Here is an 18,008-nt window from a genome sequence, read left to right as displayed (position 1 = left end):
AAATAAATAAATAAATAAATAAACAAACAGACACGACCCTACAATTGTGACATCATTTATTTCTGGATTTGAGGTTATTTCCTGACTTTCAAAAAACTCACTAGACTCAGATTGAGCATATGAAGACATAAGTTTTGTCCAATCTGGACTTCTTATATAAGCATTGTCCAATCTACACATATTCAGTAAAGAGAAGCAAGTTTTGACCATCTGGTGTGAAGTCTGCCAGAGTGGGTATCCATTTCTAGGCTTCCTGACTTATATTCAGTGAACCTGATTTTTTTCTCCTGTATAGGTACTTAGTGATTTTTAGAGAGGACACATGGTTCCTAAAAATACAGTAAATGATGAGAGTGCAGTGAAATCCTGAGACTGGATGGTGAGTTTGGTTGAAACTGGCTGCAAGGACTATGGTGGGAACTGGCAATGGTTGGCTAGAATCCCTGGTGTAATCTTTGTTTTCTGCAGTCCTGTGTCTTCTTTTGAGAAAGGTCAGCCATAAATTATCACTGGCCAGTCAACTGGACCATATATTAACAGTAGACACTGGAAGTCCTATAGTATCCTAAAGAATATCTTTAGCCCTTATGGTAAATTCTATGTGAGAACATTTGTGCAATATTTCTGAATTTTCTCAGATTGTGTTGTGGATTCTGGAGTGAGGAGATCATTACAATCACAACTCCATGTATTTTTTTCCTCCAGGAGCGGGGTGAGATACTCTATAGGTATCTCAGTTTTTCTTTTCTCCTGAATTTATTCTTCTTTTTTGAGATTGTGGTATTGTGGATTGAGCAAGAGGTACTGTACCACTTAGCTACATATCTGGTACTTTTTAATTTTTTTTTCTTCAGACAGTTGCTGAGTGTGATTTTAAATTTATGCCCCAGTATTTTTTTATTTATATATAAAATTTTAGCTTCCTGTTCAATGAAAACTTCCCCCTTTCCCAGTATTATCAGTTACATTTTTGCAGTATTATCAGTTACTTTACTCATATTTCAAATGAACATGGTATTTTCAATTGTTATATCAAAAACTGGATTAGACTTTAAAGTATTTTTTTCTCTTTGGCTGCAATGATACATGCATATTAATTCCAGAGTGTCAAGTGGTTAAATCAGTAAGAATGCAATTTAAAGGTAAACATCTAATTAGACAGTTAGAAAAAACCTGTCTCAAAATTTTAAAACATGGCTGGGTATGTAGCCCAAAATTAACATGCTGCTGCTTCAAATCCCCAGTACCATAGAAAAAAATCAAAAGCAAAATTTTGTTGTTGTTGTTGTTTATGAGCATTTTATATGATTGAAAAGTAAAGAAAAATTACTTGATCTTGGAAAAATCATGTGTTTCTATTCTTCCTTTGTGTTTCCAAACGCAGACAACCTGTTAGAGTGTCTTTATGCTCAGATTTCCTTTAGTGGAATGTATATGAGAGCATTCTCATTCCCTACTCTGGTATTTTCCTGCAACTGTGTTTAAGAACTATGTAATATGAGGATCCCACAGCTGGCACATCTAATGCCTCTCATAAGTCCAGACCAGTACTTGGGGCTTTTCTTGTTCAAGAGCAGTATAAATGAAGAGAGCTTAGTTTCTCAAAGAAATAACTGAGAGAACTGTCAACTTCCATTTTTTTTTAAATGTCTTCACTAATTTTACAGTCTAGCACAGTGTTTCTTTCTTCCATATTCATATAATCGGAGTACTACTTACTATTCCACTTTTTGAGAGTAGCCATTCTAACAGATGTGCTCATGCAGCAGATCTTATTGTTGGATTGTGCACTAAAATTCTGATGCAAGCTTTATAGATTCCAGGGCACCTTATGCTCACTGGAAAAAAAAATTGATGTGCACCTCTTTTAGAAATACAGAGGGATCTGTTATTATAACCATTTTTCTTCACTAATATTCGAAATTTCAGCCCATTACAATATTTGTACACCAATGTGAAAACACTCCTTTTTGATCTAGGGAGATTTGCACTTGCACAGTTATCAGTGCTTTCAATGCTTTGAGGTTTCAGATGTAGTCCATTGAATAGAAAAAGTTAATATCAGGACAAATTACTTACAGAAAGAATTGGTTAGGTCTGGTGTTATTAGTAAAGTGAGCTGTGTGGGAGAGCTCAGGAAGTGCTAAACTGCCACTTTGGCTTTCAGTGGTGGTCTGTATTTCCCTGTTAATTTTTTGGTACTGTCTAGATAAAAGTTCAACTGTCAGCAACAGCTATTTGCATTTTTGGAGAATGTTGGTGAATTCCTCTAAGGGATTAAGGTGTTACCTTAAGATTTAAAACGTCTTCCACTCTGGTCTAATGAAATAAAGCCCATGGATCTTGCATGGCCATTAAAACCACTTATTTTTCCCCCGGAGTAAATACTCATGTATATCTTATTCCTTCCTCTGTGTGTACAGATAAATTGGCATTTAAACTACAGGCAATTTAAAGTTAAATAACATATTTCAAACCCAAGTCAATCTCCCTTTACTTATATTAACAGTGGATTTGGGCAATTTGTTCCAGTAATTTTGCATATTGCTCAAATCAGAAAAATCTTCAAGTGCATTCTACTTATCTCTTGGTCGATATTTTTTTTTTCAGTTTTCCAATTTGTGTGCCTCTAATTCCTTTAAAGATTTTAGAAGGACTCAAAACAGGAGAATATATTTATTTGATGTATCCATAAATAAAGGGAGGCTTATATTCTGCTTTTATTTATTTTTATTTTATTTTTTAGAATTATCTTTTTTTATATCTGCTGTTTGGTGGATGCTTGTGTATAATTCCAGTGTCACACACATTCTGCACACAAGTCACTTTTGTAATCTATGCCTTTTATTCTAACATCTACTTTGAGGTTTAATTGTAGCATTCACTCAAATTAAATATTTTATTGATATGTTTTGATTTATATACTTATAATGATTAACAATAAAAAGATATTTGCATACATATGAATTGCCCTATGTAGTTTTCTGTAATGTGATTTCTTTATCTTAAAATTACTACACTGTTTTAATATTATAACATGCATTAGTGTCAGATAATGATTATTAGTACATTTGCTCTTATCTATGAGAGAGTTCTTGTCTATTTTATATACATTCAACTTTCCAGGAAAATTATAGAAGTTTTTGCTTTGATTTCTTCTTTAACAAAAACTGAAAAATGGTAAAATTATGGTAAAATTATTATTAAAGGGTACCTTGGGAAAAATAGTCATTTTTATAATATTTTTTCCTTTGTAAATATGTTGAATGTTTGAGTCTTTTATGTTCTTTTCTGTATTTTTATTTTCTCAAATACTGCATATTCCTTTTGTAAACATACTTGCATATGAAATGCAACATTTATGTGACATCAGCTTAACACATACATGGTATTATATAGTATTTTTCAAACTGGATATAATACATCAACAATAATGCTAGCTCCTAGAATTTACATTTTACAAAATTTAATAATTATTTCTTTCTCTTTCGCTATGCCCCTTGGTTTCAACTCTGGAAGAATGTGACTGTATTCTCATGTACAGTTGCTATAATTTCAGTCTCTGTTTCCTGTGTGGGTGTATAATATACATATGATTACAAAACAGTTTATACAAATGGATAATAAAAGCTTAAAATATTATTTTCCTTTTTTGTGAATGTATTTATTCCACATGTTCATCAATACTGTTTAATTCATCTATATGATGTGATTTTATTCAATGTTACCTAATTTCTAAAGATTTTGAGTTTTTATGGTTATTGAACACTTAGATATATTTTTTTAAAGTGACTCTTCAAGAATTTTTTGTTTTTGTTTTGCAATCTGTTGTATTTTTTCTTCTTATAAACATTTGATTATTTGTGAGGAAATTAGGGTTTTTTTTAACCTTGTCAGTTTTGCAGCTTTTAATGTAATCATTTGATGAATAGATTTTTTTGTATTAATATTTTGTAATTCATATGTTTAAGTCTATTATATTTATAAGTTTGAAAACAAAAAAACCCTTTTTTTCTGATATTAGAAATTCAACCAAAGTGTCTTAATGCTGAGCATATTCTCAGCTCTGTTTTAAATTTTATTTCCAGGTGAGGTTTTCTCAATTTCTTCAGTTGGCCTTAAATTTTGAACTTCATGCCTTAGATTCCAGAATAGTAGATATTTCAGGTGTGCACCACCATATAAACCCTATCTTTTGAATATAAACGTTTGAGCTTTGTACTTTCTTATATATTTCAGTATTTTTTATTAATAACTTATATTCAGCATTTAAGGTGTCAAAATATGTTATGTTTTATGAGTGAAGGGATAAAATAGCATTTTATTATCACACTCTTTTTCCAATATACTAGCATGTTTTAAGAGTTTTGTTGTTGGTGTTTTTGGTATTTCCACGATTTATTTTGTTATGAGGTTTACCCTGATAAATTTTACTTCATAATATCAATCATGTGGCATCATGGTATTTTGGTCAGCAGTAGATGTTATGTACAACCATGGATCTAGCAAATATCTTAGCCATGTACTAGTCTATACCATCTAGATTCTATCATTGCACTCAGAGAATTGGAAAGTTGCAGAAGATTCTTAGGATAAATTTTCCAGAGTGTATTTCCATAAAGTGAGAAATCATTATATATGTCTATGTTTTCAATTATATACTGTATAATTGATATAATTTCTATTTTTTGAATTTTCAAATTTGGTAGTGCTTTTTAATTATGTCTGCTTTTTTTTTATCTGTACTGAAGACTGAACCCAGGGGTGCTTAACAGTAAAGCCACATCCTCATTTTTTTTATATATATATTTTATTTAGAGTCAGAGTATTGCTGAGTTACTAAGTGCTTCACTAAGTTCCTCAATACAAAATATATAAGACAATATTATATATAATATTGTATTAGAATTTATGATCCTTTTTATCCTCCTCAGTCACTAAAACTACAGTTGTCCATCACCTCAGATATAGATGAATTTCAATTTTTCCAGCTGTATGGAGGTCTAAGTGAAACATAATAACCTGTATGTACATTGTTAAAGAAATGGAACCCACAATTTTACCCAGTTTTTTGACTGGACTGTATATGCCGAAAGGACATAAAATCAGCATACTACATTGACACAGCCACATTAATGTTTATAGCAGCACAATTCACAATAGCTAAGCTTTAAAACCAACCATTCAATGATGAATGGGTCCATTCAATGATGACAGGATAAAAAACTGTTGCTTATGTGCACAATAAACTATGAATTGGCCATAAAGAAGAATGACTTTATGACATTTGCCAGGAAAGGATGAATCTGGAGATTTTTTGCTAAGTAAAACAAACAATTTTGTTAAAACCAAAGTTGAAAGTTATTGCTGATATGTGAAATCTAAAGTCTCTAAAGGGGGTAGGGTAAGAAAAGAAGATCAGTAGATTGCACAATGGTAAATAAAAAATAAGTAAATGAAATAAATAAATAAATTAAAAGGGACAAGGATAGAAATGTAAAAGATATATATCTGTAAGTGAATCCTAACATCAAAGCCATCATCAAGAACAGGAGTTTAATTAGGATAAGATATATCTCATGCTTGCATAATACCATAAAAATCAATTTTACAGTCAGGTAGAACTAGAAAGAACCAATAAATTAAAAACAAACAAACAAACTATATTTGTTTGAAGAGCTATATGTATATTCTATTATAAATATCATAAAATATAAAACGATCAAAATTTTTGTATACATATATATTATATAATATATATATATTTATGTGAAAAAATGTTAACATTATAAAAAAGTAAAAATTCAAACAGGATTGTTGTTACTATTTTTGTATATTAATAACAGACATAAAAACTATAAAAATATTTGAACTTAAATAAACTATTAAATATTTTCATTAAGTGGTCTACTTGTTACATTTCAAAATTTCTCTTATACCATTGATATTGGAATTACTAGAGATCTCACTACACATTCAGAATAGCCAGCTGTATCAAAGAAATAACAAATGAGATTCTACACATTAAGTAAATCTCTGATTAGTAGTCATATAATTAAAAATTTGAGAATTCTCTTTCTTAATTACCATGATTTTCTCATCTGAAAAATATGTATAATTTAGATCAAGATATAAAAAATTACAAAATAAATATTTTTGAGATAATATCTGAGTTTTATATTGTGTTTTCATAAATGTGGACTATGTATACTTTTTTTAACTTAAATCACTTTTTCTGCAGAAGAAGATAATAGTATAATTGTGTTTCAAAACACTACCTACATGATAGTCTACTAACTCTCATTTCAACTTTAATTACATTACATATTGTGCAAATGTTCATGTGGTCAATGTGTTATTTATTTACCTATTCTTATTTTAGGAACTGTTAACAATTTATGGATGTAGCCATTGATTTTACTGAAGAGGAGTGGGAATGCCTTCAGCCTGCTCAGAAAAATTTATATAGAGATGTGATGTTAGAGAACTATAGAAACTTGGCCTTCCTGGGTAAGTTTAATTTCCCATTAAAATTATTAATTACTAATTATTATTTAATTTACTTCTGTTGCAGAGTATCTTCTGGGATCTTATGCAAACAGAAGAGAGAGACACACACACCGTGAAAAGGAAAATAGAAAAAAAAAACTGACCACACCTCTTAACAGCTGCACATATAATACCCAAATTTATTGTATCTCTGATACCATGACTACATTCTAACCCAGTGTTTCTTTAACCCCAAGTGCTAGCTAACCAAGATTAGGTACAGTTAATACAAATATGGAGCCCCTTCTTCCCTAAAGACATTAACACAGAAACTAGATAGTACACCTGTTGAATTGTCTTAATAGCTTCAGGGAGAAACTGCTGTGCATTACAATTGTGGGACTCAGGGTGCCAGTTACAATCACCCTCACACTTTCCTGTCTATTCCAAGGTCAGAATACCTAATACCTCCCCTCTTTTTTAAGGCCTTTTTAGTAAATAATATTACTTATCTCCTTAATGCTGGTGGGGCCAAAAATAGGGCAAGCATAGACAACAACAAGTTCCAACATCAGTAAACATCCACCTATGAATATTTTTGACCCATATAAAATTGAGTAAACATGAAGTTAACCAATCTAACAAGTCCAAAATCCCTCATCTTGTTGAACTTTATTAATGACATCTTTAATGTAATCTAAGTCTTTTGAAATAAAATTACTATTATAACTTAAATTGAAGGAACACATGTTATTAAACTTCTGATATCCTTTATGATGTAACAATAACAGACAATCAATTGCAGCATGATTGTCAAGTATGGCTTGACAGTGTTGTTTTTGTTCTTCATTAAGCATATTTACATCCATGGAGGCATGACTAATACTGTTTATAATAGCATAGGCAAGTTTCATAGTAGTTTTATAAGCCCGTAGAGCTAGTCCAGGTACTCTCACTAAGGAGAATGTGAAAGCATTAAATTCTGCCTTAGAGAGAAGCTTCACTGAATCATCACAGTTATTGTCAAGAGGAATAGACCTTGTATGAATAAATTGCAAAGGATGTTGATCTATTAAATACTATGTGGATGGTAGGGACACATTATTCTGCTAAGACAACAATGAATACCACGAGACATTTTTGCAGGCATATAACAATTTGATGCAAGTGTATTGAGATATTGTTATAGGTTCTAGAAGTCCAGGATCTGACAGTACTGAATTTCCCAGAGCTGGTGTACAAAAAACAGAGCAAAATTGTTATTAAGACCAAAGTATTTACAGAGTTTTGTGTGACTTTAGCAATCAAAGCAGTAACAAAGTTATCTAGAGTACATTCTAACCCCATTTTAGCCAACACCTGTTGAGCTGAGGCTGTTAATGGTTTTATATCCCCCCAAGTAATTAGAATTCAAGTATCTTGGGGTCCTCTTTTAGTGTTTCTCCTCTTTTGAGGAGAATGATTATTCTCTTGTTTGGATGAACTCTTATCATCCATAGTTAAATGAAACTTAGAAATCAGCTTGTGAAGTCCCTGATGCACATTTATAATTGCTATTTTTCATGCATGAAGCTAGAGTCCAAAAAGGACATGTTGGCATATGTGAGGCAGTCTATGCTTTTCCCCACGTGATCAAAGGCATAGGATCTTGTCATGCTGGTCAGGTGGAACCTCATATATTACATAATATTTTTGGTAATGGCTGTTTGAGAATAAAATATCTATTCATTGCAGATGACCAATTTTGAGTATTAACTTTATGTTGTATATTGAGCACATTAACTGTAAGTAAAACAATATTTAATGCATATTAATATAAGAGAGGCTAGATGTTTGTTTCTGTTTTAAAAGGCAAGTATTAGAATACAATTTGGTCACTCAACAAAAGCTCGTCCAAAAGAATTATGAGAAATTTCATTATTTAAAACTATATCTCATTGATTAAAAATTGTGCAAAAGGATGAGATGTAAAAGCAGGAGCATTATCCATCTTTAAACAAATAGGGCCTCTAGGAGCAGATCATGCTTGGTTTCTTTCCATGCTCTCTGCTGGAACTTACTTGACATTTTCTATTTTAGATTCAATTATGTTATTAATTTTTTAATTTTTTTGTGTTTTGCAATAATGCATTAGCAATCATAAATATTTTGAAGTGAATAAATCATTATACTTCTACTTTGTAATATTTAATATTTTTTTTATTTTGATTAGTGATTTAAGTTCTGGATCATTGTTTTTTTATTGTGGCATGCTTGGATTCTTTTCACATATTCTTCTCTCTCTCTCTCTCTCTCTCTCTCTCTCTCTATATATATATATATATATATATATATATATATATATATATATATATATATAGACTTGTGTTGTAGTTCGAGATATAGAATTTTTGGGATAATCTCTAGGATTACACATGAAACATTAAAAGTTGGATGATCTAAAGATCCAAAATTGCCAGTAGTAAATATGTATCCATGAACAAGTAAATCAGAATTAAATCATATATATATATATATATATATATATATATATATATATATAGAGAGAGAGAGAGAGAGAGAGAGAGAGAGAGAGTCTTTGACAATAATATCACCCCTACACAAAATGCAGTGTGTTTATATATCCCACTTCTCTTTATAAATTCTATAGATTTTTAATTTTTACAGTGTTTTACAAGTTGCTTATACTTGTCTCAAACTTGGTAATGCTTGATAAGGCTCTCCCATATTGGTAGAATTTCAGATTTGTACACTAGGAATGCCCCTCTCACATAAACATTGTGCTCATTGATATTAATATTTTTCAATTTCACTCTCTAAACTTTTTTTAAATAATTATTTAGTGTTCTTTCAGTAATTTATAACTGTCAGTATCCTAATGTTAAATTCTTAATGTTCTTTTTTTTTTTTTTTTTGGTTACTTGCATTTAGCCATGCTTCTCTTTCTTTATATTTGCTGTACTATTTTCTATTTGTTTATTAAAGGAGCCATCAGTAGATTATATAGTCCATGAACAATTATATCAGAAATTTGAAGAGATACTTCTGCTTTTGTGTTTAGTTCAAACATGTTTCTCAGTATTAAAGCTAGGGACTCCATGTGTGTGCCCATCAATGTCAAATGTGTAAAAATATGTACTTATATACTATTATTATTTAGTTATAAAATATTTTGTCTCTTAAAGTGTTATAAGAAATATATGCAGGACTTTGAATTAAGTGAAAGGTGGCAGGCAGATATTAAGTTGTAGGAGCATTTGATTCACATGTGGAAGTCAGAAATTTAGTGAGCAAAATTTTGCTCACCAGGTACTGTGTTTTGTGTAGGGTTGATGTTATAGTCAAAGTCTCCATATTTTTATTTTATTGAGCATAATAAGGTCAAGAGTTTTATTTTACCATATATTGAGTGTATTATGTTGTTCATAAATACTAGTAGAAGGAATACAATACCTTATAAGAACAAAATTGATAATTATATAAAATAATGAATGTGCTAATTCATTCTATTTAGTCATTTTACCTTGTATATATAGTATAAAATACCATGATATATTTATAAATAAACAAAGTTTATTTGTCAATAAAGGAAATTCTCATATCACACGAATGTAAAAATATAAAAATCAATTTATTATACTTGATTGTCATGTGTTGAATTCATCTAAGTATTATGGTCATAGGCTATGCAAGGTTTATATAGTCTTTTAAAATGTGTTTATGAAAAATTTTATAGACATGTATGTGTATATTTCTTAGTAAATTTTTTGTTCCTCTTTCTTTTTAAGAGTCCATTGCCTTTTTACACTTGTTGAATATTTATGGTATTATCACTCAAAATCTACTAGTTATTTTCATGTCTCTATGTCATGGTAGTCAAAAACCATTTTTTGGGCACTCTTTGAAATAGCCAGAAATGTTTGTATGTTTCACATTTCTCTTGTTCTACTGACAGTGAAGGTAGCTCGTAAATATTTTTTTAAAGAGAGACCGAGAGAGGAGAGAGAGAGAGAGAGAGAGAGAGAGAGAGAGAGAGAGAGAGAGAGAGAATCTTTAATATTCAGTTTTTTTAGTTTTCGGTGGACACAACATCTTTGCTGGTATGTGGTGCTGAGGATCGAACCCGGGCCGCACGCATGCCAGATGAGCGCACTGCCGCTTGAGCCATTTCCCCAGCCCCTCGTAAATATTTCTTAAATACACAATACTATCTTATGAAGGACAAAAGGCTGTTAATGATACTTTTCTACACTTTATTACATTACTCTTCTTAATGATGTACTTCTCTTGGATACTGTGTTCTCTACAAGAATTTGGGTAATATTCTCAAGGTAATTTTTTCTGTACATTTTTATTGAATTAATATATTTTTCGCATTTGTGGTGACTTTGGACTTACTAATCTGCTACATTCCTTATGTACTTATTTTACCTTAATTTCATGTTATGCATGCAAAATATATTTATGCCAGTCTAATAGGTATTTTTTTTTTGATTTTTGTTTATTTCAGCCATGACTCCTAATCATACCCAAGAATATTCACCAGAAAATGGCATAAAACATATATTTCATGAAGTGATAAGTGCAAAATATAGAAGTTGTGATCTTGACTATTTTCCACAAAAGAAAATATGGAAAACTACAAGTGATAGTGAACATCAGAAATCATATAGAATATCAGGCCTTGTATACCACCAGAGAATTTATACTGGAGAGAAGCTCTACAAATATAAAGAAAAGCAACCAAAGCTTTTAGTAAAAAAAAAGGTCTTATTTACCACAGAGGAACCCACAATGGAGAGAAGCCCTACAAATGTAAAGATTGTGGCAAAGCTTTTGGTCAAAAATCAATCCTTATTCACCACAGAAGAACTCACACTGGAGAGAATTCCTACAAATGTAAAGATTGTGGCAAAGCTTTTGGTAAAAAATCACACCTTATTTACCATGGAAGAAATCACACTGAAGAGAAGTCTTACAAATGTAAAGAATGTGACAAAGGTTTTGGTAAAAAATCAGACCTTATTCGCCACAGCAGAACACACAGTGAAGAGAAGCCCTACAAATGTAAAGATTGTAACAAAGCTTTTGGTCGAAAATCAGACCTTATTTACCATGGAAGAACTCACACTGGAGAGAAGCCCTACAAATGTAAAGATTGTGGCAAAGCTTTTGGCAAAAAATCACACCTCATTTGCCACAGACGAACTCACACTGGAAAGAAGCCCTACAAATGCACAGATTGTGGCAAAGCTTTTGGAAAAAAATCATACCTTATTTACCACAGCAGAACTCACACTGGAGAGAAGCTCTACAAATGTAAAGAATGTGGCAAAGCTTTTGCTCAAAAATCAATCCTTATTCACCACAGAAGAACTCACACTGGAGAGAAGCCCTACAAATGTAAAGATTGTGGCAAAGCTTTTGGTCAAAAATCACACCTTATTTACCATAGAAGAACTCACACTGGAGAGAAGCCCTACAAATGTAAAGAATGTGACAAAGCTTTTGGTAAAAAATCAGACCTTATTCACCACAGCAGAACACACAGTAGAGAGAAGCCCTACAAATGTAAAGAATGTGACAAAGCTTTTGGTAAAACATCAGACCTTATTCGCCACAGCAGAACACACAGTGGAGAGAAGCCCTACAAATGTAAAGAATGTGACAAAGCTTTTGGTAAAAAATCAGACCTTATTCGCCACAGCAGAACTCACACTGGAGAGAAGCCCTACAAATGTAAAGATTGTAACAAAGCTTTTGGTCGAAAATCAGACCTTATTTACCACAGCAGAACTCACACTGGAGAGAAGCCCTACAATTGTAAAGATTGTGGCAAAGCTTTTGCCAAAAAATCACACCTCATTTGCCACAGACGAACTCACACTGGAGAGAAGCCCTACAAATGTACAGATTGTGGCAAAGCTTTTGGACAAAAATCAGACCTTATTTACCACAGCAGAACTCACACTGGAGAGAAGCCCTACAAATGTAAAGAATTTGGCAAAGCTTTTTCTCAAAAATCAATCCCTATTCGCCACAGAAGAACTCACACTGGAGAGAAGCCCTACAATTGTAAAGATTGTGGCAAAGCTTTTGGTCAAAAATCACACCTTATTTACCATGGAAGAACTCACACTGGAGAGAAGCCCTACAAATGTAAAGAATGTGACAAAGCTTTTGGTCAAAAATCAGACCTTATTCGCCACAGCAGAACACACAGTGGAGAGAAGCCCTACAAATGTAAAGAATGTGACAAAGCTTTTGGTAAAAAATCAGACCTTATTCGCCACAGCAGAACTCACACTGGAGAGAAGCCCTACAAATGTAAAGATTGTAACAAAGCTTTTGGTCGAAAATCAGACCTTATTTACCACAGCAGAACTCACACTGGAGAGAAGCCCTACAAATGTAAAGATTGTGGCAAAGCTTTTGCCAAAAAATCACACCTCATTTGCCACAGACGAACTCACACTGGAGAGAAGCCCTACAAGTGTACAGATTGTGGCAAAGCTTTTGGTAAAAAATCACACCTTATTTACCATGGAAGAACTCACAATGGAGAGAAGCCCTACAAATGTTCAGAATGTGGCAAAGCTTTTGGTGACAAATCAAACCTTACTCGCCACAGCAGAAACAACTGTGGAGAGAAGTCCTACCATTGTAAAGAATGTGGCAAAGCTTTTGGTCAAAAAGTAGACCTTATTCATCACAGCAGAGCTCACTGGAGAGAAGCCCTACATATGTAAAGAATGTGGCAAAGCTTTACTCAAAAAACAAGCTTTATTTGCCACAGAATAACTCACACTAGAGAGAAGCCTTACAAATATAAAGAATGTGGCAAAGTATTCAGTCAAAAATCACACCTTATTTGCCACTACAGAACCCACACTGGAGAGAAGCCTCACAAATGCAAAGTATGTGACAAAGTTTTTACTCAAATTTTACACCTTGTTTGCCACAGCAGCATTTACACTGGAGAGAAGCTTCACAAATATAAGGAATGTGGTAAAGCTTTAAGCAATAAAACACGCCTTATTCACCACAGCAGCACTCACACTGGAAAATAGCCCCACAAATGTGAGTAATGTGGAAAAGTATTTAATAAAAAATAATACTTTATTCACCACAGCAGAAAACATCCTGGTGAATGTGAAATGTAAATAAAGTGATAATACTTTTAAAGAAAGACTAAACCTTGGGGCTGGTGTTGTGGTTCAGTGGTAGAGCTAGCCTCACATGTGTGAGATTCTGGGTTCGATCCTCAGCACCACAGAAATATAAATAAGTGAAATAAAGGTATTGTGTCCAACTACAACTAAAAAATAAACATTAAAAAAGAAAGACTAAACCTTATTAACAACAGAATTTATACAGAAAAGAACCCCTACAAATTGAAAAAATGCAGCAAAGCTTTTAATAAGAAATCAATTCTTTTCACCACTAGGCTACTTATTCTGGAAAGAAGATATATGAATGTAGACAATCTAGAAATATTTTGTATTATATATCATATATTACTAGGCATCAGAGAAAACACACTGGAGAGAAGCTCTACAAATGAGAGCATTTTTACGATTACTCTTAGAAAGGAACAAAACTTAATCCTCACCACAATAACCATAGTGTAGAGAAAGTTTTGAAATGTGAAAATTGACAATGTGACAATTCCTCCAAAATTTATTCACCAATACTCAGCACCTGTGGATACATACTGGTTAGAGAAAATACAAATGGAAAAAGCATATTGTAGCCACATGTTTCTTTCTTAAACACTGTTTATTTTTGGATAATTCATTGTGCCCAAAAACCCTAAAATGTTAAATAATATTTCCAAAATGTATTTAAATTTTAAATTCATTGAACATCATTCATTGAAAACTCATACTAATAGTGAACATTGAACAGATTTTGTCCAAAAAGTATGCCTTATATAAAAATAAAACATTTTTAATAAATGTGAGAGTATAGTATAATTATTATCTATATATTATACCTTGATGTATATGAGGATCAGTAAAATACAGAATTCATTTAAGTTTAGAAAACAAGTAGTTGTCTTTAACTTTTGCTTAAATTTATTAAGCATTATTAAGTTATTTTGTAGAAATATCTGTCATAATATCATACATGCATAGTGAAGAAACCTCATTTTTGAAAAAATATAAATGTTTTTCTAAATCAAAAATTACTATTTTCACTTTTAAATACTGAGAAAAGTATTATATGAAATCTATTTTTGATATTTAACATTGAAGTGTAATATTTTAAACTTTAATTTTTTTTTGTATTTCAGTTTAAGTTTATGTATTTTTTTATACAGTGACCCACATTTCTTTGCCCTCTCTCCACTTTTTCAAATTTTGGGACTGCCTTGCTAAGTTGCTTGAAACCACACTAAGTTGCTAAGGCTGAATTTAAACTTCTGAAGCTACTCAGCTTCCCAATTTGCTTGGATTGTAAGCATTGACCATCATGCCAGGTTTACAGTGCATTTTTCTACATATATTTATCTTATGTATGCAATATGTCTTTAAAACTGAATATTTGTTTATATGTAATCACTCATATATTGCATCCTGTTAAATGACACACATCATAGTGTTCCACTTGACTAAATGTTCTATGTAACAGTAAAACATACTATTGAGTAAATAATACTCTAGCATCTGTTAATACTTTTACACATTTTAATCAAACTTAATGTGGAATACAATTTGCATAAGTCAGATCATTATTTTTTCTGTTTGTATTTATGGTGAAATTAAGAGTTATAAGAAGGATATAGATATAGGAAAATAAGCCCCAGATTTTCATATCTTGATTTATAAATTTTAAAATGTTAACATTTTTACATTTCCTAGTTATTTTAATAGACTGAATTTCCACAAACTTAAGGGTAACTCTTACTGGAGACAAGAGCTTTATCTTTCTTTTATGCATAATGGCCTTCTAGACTTCATGCTCATTGGAGAAATTTCATTTTTCTGTGAATGAGGTCAATGATCAATGTTTTCATGTACATTAGTAAATTATCCTTGTTATTCTATAGGTAGTGTTATTTCAGGGCAGGAATTAGAGAAATGGATGTGGAGTCAACGTTGAATGAGGCCTTATATTTATGATGAAATAATCAATGAGCTATGTTTTATAGTCTCAATTTCTGATGACCAGTAGTAAGAGGTAAACTGAGGAGGTTGTATTTAAAGATTAAGTTTCTTATCATAAAATGTTGCCTTTTCAGCTACAATAGGGTAAAAGCTTTTTTCATACACAATCCATACAAAAATCATATTGAATATTATTCACAATTTTATTAGCATTACATATAATTCATGAAGAAATGAGTTTACAGCAACATATGCCTAAGAATAAGATCTGGGGACATTGTACACTATCCAATATAGACATATTTATATCTATATTTATATCAATTTAATTATACATGAAACTACACTAAATGAGAAGAAAAATCAATTGGATCAACACACAACAATGTAGAAATAGAAACTTGTAAAGATTTAAGCAAGAGACCAATAGCGTATGAAGTGTGGTTTCCAAATGCTAGGGGAAAAATGGACATATGATCAGTTAAAGGTAATTGAAGAAAGATAAGTTACCCACTTTGAGCTACAACAGCATTTGAAAATAGTCACAAAGTAAGCAAAGATTATTTATTTCCAGTTGTATGCTTTGTAATATTTTCCAAATTTTTTCTGCATATTTTATTGCAGTCAAATTGGAAAACAATCCAGAAAGTTCATAAAGACAAGTATTGCTCCTCTGGTTTTAAAAGTAAGAAAAGGAATAGAGATTTATCGAGCCAAAAATATTTACTAGTTAGAATTAAAAAAAAAAAAAAAAAGAACCGAGATTACCAGAGTCTAAGTATAATATATTTCAGCCATCCATGGCTGCACAGGGCATTTTTGCTTAACAAAGAATTTGTTCATGTATGTACACTTAAAGAAGATTGCTGTTTTTAATCAGTCTTTTTCATTAATAACAATGATGTACCTTTCAATAGTTTCCATTCACAAAAATACATAATTTCAGAAATCTTTTGGTTCATTCTCCATATATTCTTCCACAATATTCACCAGTACAAGATAATATAAACCTTTTGGTAGCCCCATCAAGGCATTCACTTCTATTAATTTTAAGGCCAAAAATATACTGCATAGAAAAGTATGATACATGGAACAACATAATTTTACTTAGTAAAAATATATTTTTTTTTTCATGAAAAATATATCCCAACTCCTTTGTCTTGGGATTACATTTGGAAAATATGAGGTAACTATACTGTGTATTATGACCTTAGGCTATGAGCCTTAAAATTACCTTAAAATAAAAAAGAATATTCATGTTTATTTGTAAATATAGTTTTCATATTTCAAATATTCAAATTCCACAACAATCAATGATACAAAAACTTGAGAAAAACAACTGCAGTTTGCTGTCTAATCATGATATTTCAATACCTGCTATACCTGTGACTTCCACTTTTTTTTAAAAAAAAATAATAAATTTTTCATACAATTTGGGTGAAGTGGAGGACAAAATCTCCTGAATTGTTTTCCTGGGAAAGCCATCATACTTGAAACAGCTGAACCCCAACTCAAAATATGTTTATTCTACATTCTAATTATATCAGTTCTTAACTCATCTAGCATAAAACAAATCCACTTTCTTCTGGTTGAATATGTTGTCCTCAATGATATGGAACCTGGGAGCTAAAAGAAGTATGACATAAATAATGAGGTCTTTTTTGCATAAGGCAAATTTCACTTTTTGTATGTGAGTTTTCTGCCTGTGAAGATCTACATTTCTCTTCCTACAATGGTATTATTATTGATCGTGACTTGTGTGATTACAGGAGTCTTAAAATACTGCTACATGTGTTGGAGTCCTTTCACTGGTAAAAAATACTATAATTTGTACTCTAATATGAGATTCAAAATGGTGCTAGACAAACCTATTTTTTAATCTGCCTCTTTATTCATGGTTTTTTAATGGTTTTGATCTAGTCAGTCATCAAGATGTAAATTCCCTCTTTAATCATTAGCAATGAGACAATTTTTGCCATTAAAAGTAAAAACATTCTCATAGAGTCTTTGCTATATTCTAAGGCACCACTCTTGATTTGCTTTACTTAACAAAATAAATCCCACATATTTGAATCCCAAAGTAAATGGCAATACGTTAACCTAAGCACAATGAGGAATGTAAGAAATACAAGATATCACCTTTGAAATACAAAAACAAATAAGAATCAGAAATGCTAAGCCATTACCATCTAAACTATACCAGAACTTTTAAAATTTAATCTTAGATATTCTACTCACTCTCATAGTAAGATGCCTTAGACTCAAAGATATTTAATCACTCACTAAAGGTCACTCAGTGAATGCATATCAGTTCTTACTCTAAAGCTTTTACAGAATTTTTTTGATAATTAATTGCAAAGTCTCACCTGTCTTCTTTCGAAATAAGACAAAGAGGTTGTTTTAGTCTGT

At 31.4% G+C, this 18,008-nt stretch overlaps 1 protein-coding gene across 1 annotated transcript; it reads left to right on the top strand.

Moving 5' to 3' along the window:
- The first annotated feature begins 7,295 nt into the window (after positions 1-7,295).
- LOC143387102 (uncharacterized) lies at positions 7,296-13,559 on the top strand. The gene is made up of 3 exons (XM_076841748.2): positions 7,296-7,306; positions 11,225-13,141; positions 13,286-13,559. The coding sequence occupies exons 1-3, from the start codon at positions 7,296-7,298 to the stop codon at positions 13,557-13,559; spliced, it is 2,202 nt and encodes a 733-aa protein (XP_076697863.2).
- The last annotated feature ends 4,449 nt before the right edge of the window (positions 13,560-18,008 follow it).

The sequence above is a fragment of the Callospermophilus lateralis genome, unplaced genomic scaffold (assembly GCF_048772815.1).
Source record: "Callospermophilus lateralis isolate mCalLat2 unplaced genomic scaffold, mCalLat2.hap1 Scaffold_784, whole genome shotgun sequence".
In the NCBI taxonomy this organism is placed as follows: Eukaryota; Metazoa; Chordata; class Mammalia; order Rodentia; family Sciuridae; genus Callospermophilus; species Callospermophilus lateralis.
Note: the sequence above shows the minus strand (reverse complement) of the source record. Positions and strands in the feature narration are given on the sequence as shown.

What these genes read in the sequence shown, in the direction of transcription:
- LOC143387102 (XM_076841748.2), top strand. An exon ending in AGAAACAACTGTGGAGAGAA is followed by an intron (nt 13,142 to 13,285) that starts GTCCTACCATTG and finishes TATTTGCCACAG; the next exon opens with AATAACTCACACTAGAGAGA.